The sequence below is a fragment of the Hyalella azteca genome, unplaced genomic scaffold (assembly GCF_000764305.2).
Source record: "Hyalella azteca isolate HAZT.00-mixed unplaced genomic scaffold, Hazt_2.0.2 contig17434, whole genome shotgun sequence".
Classification (NCBI taxonomy): Eukaryota; Metazoa; Arthropoda; class Malacostraca; order Amphipoda; family Hyalellidae; genus Hyalella; species Hyalella azteca.
The window spans coordinates 1-3,755 of NW_025947217.1; the positions used below are offsets into that span (position 1 = coordinate 1).

Genomic DNA, 3,755 nt, shown 5'->3' on the forward strand with positions numbered 1-3,755 from the left:
GGTGGTGGTAGTGGTGGTGATGAGTAGTAGTAGTATGTGCTGCTGGTGGTGATAGTGGTGGTGGCACTGACTCTTCTCATCTCCGTGCCGCTACCACTGAGCTACAAGTTCATTATAATATAAATTACAAAAAATATAAATAAATGTGGATAATATACCATGTGTGGGACCATGCTGAAGCACCACCTTCGTCGGCTACCAAGCATCGCTCACAAATGACACCGAATCCGAAATCTTCGTGCCGCTGACACTGAGCTACAAATTCATTAAAATATAAATATCAAAAAACTACAAATAACATAAAATATAAATAAATGTTGATAATATACCATGTGTGAGGGTGAGGGAAGGTCTTAAGGAACCACTCCCCCAGTACAGGTGGATGCCGGGCCTTCAGTTTGTTGACGAAGATGTCAAGTTTGGTCTCCAGAGGGACGTCTTGCTTGCAAATGTACATCTGTAAAATAAAAATTGTTTAATTATATTAAATACAAATAGTGTAATAAATAATAGTGTAATAGATATACAAATAGTGTAATAAATATACAAATAGTGTAATAAATAATAGTGTAATAAATATACGAAGACGTCAAGTTTGGTCTCCAGAGGGACGTCTTGCTTGCAAATGTACATCTGTAAAATAACAATTGTTTAATTATATCGAATACAAATAGTGTAATAAATATACAAATAGTGCAATAAATAATAGTGTAATAGATTTACAAATAGTGTAATAAATAATAGTGTAATAGATATACAAATAGTGTAATAAATAATAGTGTAATAAATATACAAATAGTGTAATAAATAATAGTGTAATAGATATACAAAGAGTGTAATAAATAATAGTGTAATAGATATACAAATGATGTAATAAATAATAGTGTAATAGATATACAAATAGTGCAATAGATAAGTAAACGTGCAATTAAATAACAATAAAAATTAAAAAAAAATTAAATATAACTAACCTCCATAATGTTTTTGAAAACAAACTGTGTCATTGAATAAGTAAATGTGCAAATAAACATGTAAAATAACACCTCCTTAATTATATCAAATACATACAGTGTCATTAAATGAATAAATGCGCAATTAAATAACTAAACTTATGACAGAACAATTTTTACAGTAGTGTAAAATCCAAAATGTAAAGATAAAACTGATTTGCTTTTCTTATCAAAAAAATTTTGAATCTTTGAAAAATGAGGAATAGTGTGAACTCTATAATCAACTTAATTTAAAACGTAAACCCTAGTAAAATGCATAGTATTTGTGGGTCAAGCTATTATAATAACGCTCTTATTATAACGCCATTATTATAACACTATTATTATAACGCTGTTATTATAACACTATTATTATAACACTATTATTATAACGCTGTTATTATAACACTATTATTATAACACTATTATTATAACACTATTATTATAACGCTGTTATTATAACACTATTATTATAACACTATTATTATAACACTATTATTATAACACTATTATTATAACACTATTATTATAACACTATTATTATAACACTATTATTATAACACTATTATTATAACACTATTATTATAACACTATTATTATAACACTATTATTATAACACTATTATTATAACACTATTATTATAACACTATTATTATAACACTATTATTATAACACTATTATTATAACGCTATTATTATAACACTATTATTATAACACTATTATTATAACGCTATTATTATAACGCTGGCATTGAAGATACCTTCAGCTCAGAGGCCGCCATGTAGATGCCCTTCTCTCTGTATATTTTGTGTAGAACGTTGCGCAGACCATACAGGTTGTGTACCCACTCCATGAGCCCACACTCCTCATTCAGGGGCACCACACCCTGAATACAACACACAGCTGTATACATCCTACACACAGCTGTATACATCCTACACACAGCTGTATACATCCTACACAGCAGCTGTATACATCCTACACAGCAGCTATATACATCCTACACAGCAGCTATACACATCCTACACAGCAGCTATACACATCCTACACAGCAGCTGTATACATCCTACACAGCAGCTATATACATCCTACACAGCAGCTATACACATCCTACACAGCAGCTATACACATCCTACACAGCAGCTGTATACATCCTACACAGCAGCTATATACATCCTACACAGCAGCTATACACATCCTACACAGCAGCTGTATACATCCTACACAGCAGCTATACACATCCTACACAGCTGTATACATCCTACACACAGCTGTATACATCCTACACAAGAGCTATACATCCTACACACAGCTGTATACATCCTACACAGCAGCTGTATACATCCTACACAGCAGCTATATACATCCTACACAACATTGTATACCTAAGCTGTATTATGTGTACAGATATTTTACACTACTTATTCACACATGTATTTATCGTCACTAATTCAGCAAGCTGTTGACAATGAGTAGACAATAATAATAACATAGAAAATAAAGTTGACAAAAATAATTTAATTTAAATTAACAATAATAATATCATTACTCATAACACTCATAATATCATTACTCATAAGTTATAACACTCATAATATCATTACTCATAACACTCATAATATCATTACTCATAACATTCATAANACTCATAACCCTCATATCCCTCACATAAGTCCTTATGAGGAGGTCGCGGCGACGAGCGTCAGGATCCCTCGTCAGGAGGCGGTTGACGAAGCGCGTGAAGTCCATGAGGCGACAGTCCTTGCGGAGGTCGTCCTGTAACACAGGGAAACTTGCTTATTTTCCGTATATATATCATGAATAAAACAGGGTTGGTGATTTTTTTGATTTTTTTTTAATATAAATTTTTTTTTAATTTTTTCAAGATTTCTTTATTTATTTGATTTTTCCAGCTTTTTTTATTCGTTTGATTTAATCATTGCCAACCCCGTAAAAAAAAATCAGAAAAGAGTTTCTAAAATTCAATCCTGGTAAATTGATCTTATTAATAAATGTGCCTTATAATACCTAACATCAAATTAATTTGTTAAAATGCAATAATTCGTGTATGTACCTAGGGTTCCTTATTAATGAATGTACCAAATAATACTATAAATCATTACGTTGGTAAGATGCAATAATTATTCGTGTATGAACCTTGGGCTTCTTATTAATGAATGTACCATATAATACTATAAATCATCAAGTTATGATGTAATAATTATTCATGTAATAATTATTTATACAATAATTATTCTTGTATATATATACCTTGGGTTTACACATGACGATGTAGGGGAGGCCATCAGAGCCTCTGAGCGTGATTTTCTTGGGCATCTGAAGTGATGCCATCACCTCGGCCTGGTCCTCTATGCTCTGTATGTACACATCGCACCTGCAACAAAACAAATAATTATTATTACTAATATTATAATATTAATATAATACAACAATATTATAATATAATAAATATTACAGATGCGACTTAAATTATAACAGAGCCTGGTCCTCTATGCTCTGTATGTACACATCGCATCTGCAATAAAACCATAGCTATTAGCACTAATATTATTACTAATATTATAATATTAATACACCAATATTACTAATATTATAAATATTAGTAATGATCTGTCGTGAACGCATAAATCAACGTACAGAGATGATTTTGGTACCGTTGGATAGATCAGAATGTCAGCTTTAAGATGAGACTAAAAACCGGAAAAGCCAAAATCCAAAATTTTACCCTAGACGCTCCCCTTAAAT

The 3,755-nt window shown here is 31.0% G+C and overlaps 1 protein-coding gene across 1 annotated transcript in view; it reads right to left on the reverse strand.

Annotated features, from left to right (window-relative positions):
* Positions 1-329: 329 nt before the first annotated feature.
* LOC108670302 (serine/threonine-protein kinase atr) overlaps positions 330-3,755 on the reverse strand; it is a gene marked incomplete at its 3' end in the record, with an annotated part of 37,448 nt that continues 34,022 nt past the window's right edge. Inside the window, exons 27-31 of the mRNA XM_047885268.1 lie at positions 3,261-3,384; positions 2,658-2,765; positions 1,750-1,875; positions 583-633; positions 330-457 (exon numbers count right to left, since the gene is read on the reverse strand). Coding sequence (XP_047741224.1) covers positions 330-457; positions 583-633; positions 1,750-1,875; positions 2,658-2,765; positions 3,261-3,384 — 537 coding nt within the window. The remainder of the gene's footprint in view (positions 458-582; positions 634-1,749; positions 1,876-2,657; positions 2,766-3,260; positions 3,385-3,755) is intronic.